The sequence below is a fragment of the Trichechus manatus genome, unplaced genomic scaffold (genome assembly GCF_000243295.1).
Source record: "Trichechus manatus latirostris isolate Lorelei unplaced genomic scaffold, TriManLat1.0 scaffold00037, whole genome shotgun sequence".
In the NCBI taxonomy this organism is placed as follows: domain Eukaryota; kingdom Metazoa; phylum Chordata; class Mammalia; order Sirenia; family Trichechidae; genus Trichechus; species Trichechus manatus.
The window spans coordinates 5,060,590-5,062,968 of NW_004443973.1; the positions used below are offsets into that span (position 1 = coordinate 5,060,590).

The 2,379-nt window shown below is 43.1% G+C and overlaps 1 protein-coding gene across 3 annotated transcripts in view; it reads left to right on the top strand.

Moving 5' to 3' along the window:
* The window catches only part of SESTD1 (SEC14 and spectrin domain containing 1), a 93,736-nt gene that overhangs the window by 10,347 nt on the left and 81,010 nt on the right, over positions 1–2,379 (top strand). The window contains exon 1 of one of the 3 annotated variants that reach the window (XM_004375464.3): positions 841–1,231. The exons of 1 other annotated variant lie outside the window; for it this stretch is intronic. Coding sequence is in view for 1 of the 2 variants with exons in the window: in XM_023730524.1 (XP_023586292.1) it covers positions 1,648–1,652 (5 nt within the window). In the remaining variant the exon portion in view is untranslated. Of the gene's footprint in view, positions 1–840; positions 1,232–1,630; positions 1,653–2,379 lie in introns of those variants that run through there. One more of the 3 variants, XM_023730524.1, reaches the window with a different exon arrangement.

Here is a 2,379-nt window from a genome sequence, read left to right on the forward strand (position 1 = left end):
AAGCGTTCCAAAACAGTAGGTCCACCTGTAAGTGCCCGGAGGCACCCCACTCCGCCAGGAAGCCTTCTGCGCACAGGCACTCAGCTCCCTCGCTCCGTGGGTCGGCAAGCCTAGCTCCACCGATAAGTGCCCAGAGACACCCCAGTCCACCAGGAAGCCTCCTGCACACAGGCATTCAGCTCTCTCGCTCCGTGGGTCGGCCCCAGCGCCGTCTTGCACCGGTCTCCTGGTTCTGCTGCTGTTGGTTCTCTACTGCTACTGCTTCTCTGCTGCTGCAGGTTCTCTGCTGCTGCCGCACGTCTATCCATTCACAGTTTTAAAACTGCTTCCACGTTTTAGGTATCTGTCAGAGCAGCACCCCACTCTTCTCGGTACCAAATTCTGTCTTAGTCATCTAGTGCTGCTATAACAGAAATACCACAAGTGGATGGTTTTAATGAAGAGAAGTTTATTTCCTCACAGTTAAAGTAGGCTAAAAGTCTAAATTCAGGGTGTCAGCTCCAGGGGAAGGCTTTCTCTCTCTCAGCCTTCTCATCAGTGTTCCCCCAGACTAGGAGCTTCTCCACGCAGGGACCCTGGTCCAAAGGACGCGCTCTGCTCCTGGCACTGCTTTCTTGATGGTATGAGGTCCCCCATGGATATTTTTAGAACTGTTATATTAAGCTGATAGTGTGATGTAAGGGAGCCCTGGTGGCGCAGTGGTTAAGCACTCAGCTGCCAATAGCTGCTCTGTGGGAGAAAGACATGACAGTCTGCTTCCGTAAAGATTGCTGTCTTGGAAGCTCTATGGGGAGTTCCACTCTCTCCTGTAGAATTGCTATGAGTTGGAATTGACTTGACGGCATTGGGTTAGTGTGATGTAAAAGCACCGTTGCTGGAATCAGATTGTCTGGGAGTGAATCCTGACTTTCCCACTTACTAGCTGTGTGATGTCGGCAACTTTTAACCTCTCTGAGCCTGTTAACTGTTCTGTAAAATTGGGGTAATAATAGAATTTACCTCATAGAAATGTTGTGAGGATTAAATAAGTTAATACAGATAAACCATTTAGTATAGTACATGGCTTGTAGTAAACACTTAGTAAATGTTAATTTTCATGATCATTATTATTACCATCATTACAAAGCTTTCAACCAGGTCTCTGGCAAGCTGGCCACAGGAGAAGAGACCCAAGATGTGATTCTGAGCTGTCTGGATTGTATAACATGTTGTCTGGATAACAACTTGTCAAGTTAGTATATTGATCTGGAAACACGAAACAATACTGTTTTTAGATTGAAGATGTAAAGCATGAGCTTTTTCTTCCTAATTCCTACTACTTCTCTCTCAGCCTGAGCTAACACAGAACAAAAGTGAACAAAATGCAAACAAATATTCAAGGAATAAAACTTGAAAAGAACAGATCGTATTGTTTGACAGCTTGTTTTCTTTGTAAATAGTGCAAATAGTGTTTTTTTGATACACATAAGCTGCTAAATGATATTTGTTAAATTAGTCTTGTTTAATTAGCCATTATCTGACAAATATTAAGACTATATTTTTCTTCTTTAATATTTGGGCTTTCTTTTGAGATTTTTCTTTTTTTTTTTGCAGGTCAGGGCCTGTGACTTGAGTTTTTAGCTCTAGCTTGGTAGCACAATCCCTGAAATGGGGTAGGTTTACAGTAAAAGTTTGCAGAATAAGTAATATACATTCATAAAAAGAGTCACATTTTCTGGTCTGCTGGAAATTTGTTTTCAAGAGGGTATGCTAGCACTAAATACAGTTTCGTTTAGGAACTTTCCCAAGGAACTGTCACTATATTGTGATGGTGTGTGGGTGTGAGATGGGACCAAAACAAACTGGTTGCTGTTGAGTCGGTTCCGACTCATAGAGACCCTATAGGACAGAGTAGAACTGCCCCATAGGGTTTCCAGGGAACAGCTGGTGGATTTGAACTGCCAACCTTTTGGTTAGCAGCCATAGCTCTTAACCAGTGCACCACCAGGGAAGGCGAGTATAAAATGTGATGGAGAATGCTGTTTCAGACATGAAATTAAGTATAAAAACCAAACCCACTGCTACCATCAAGTCGATTCTGATTCATAGTGACCACTATAGGACAGGGTAGAACTGCCTCATCGGGTTTCCAAGGCTATAAGTCTTTACTGAAGCAGACTGCTACACCTTTTTCCTGCTGATCAGCTGGTAGGTTCAAACTGCCGACCTTTTGGTTAGCAGCTGAGTGTGTTAACCACTGCGCCATCAGGGCTCCTGAAATTAACTGTTGGAGGATAATATGATTGAATCTTTGTTTTGTTTTTAAAAGTCCTGTTTTTCTTTAAATCTTGTTTTGGTAATACACTGGGCTGTCCCGTTTTCAGAATGCCTGCTTTCTTC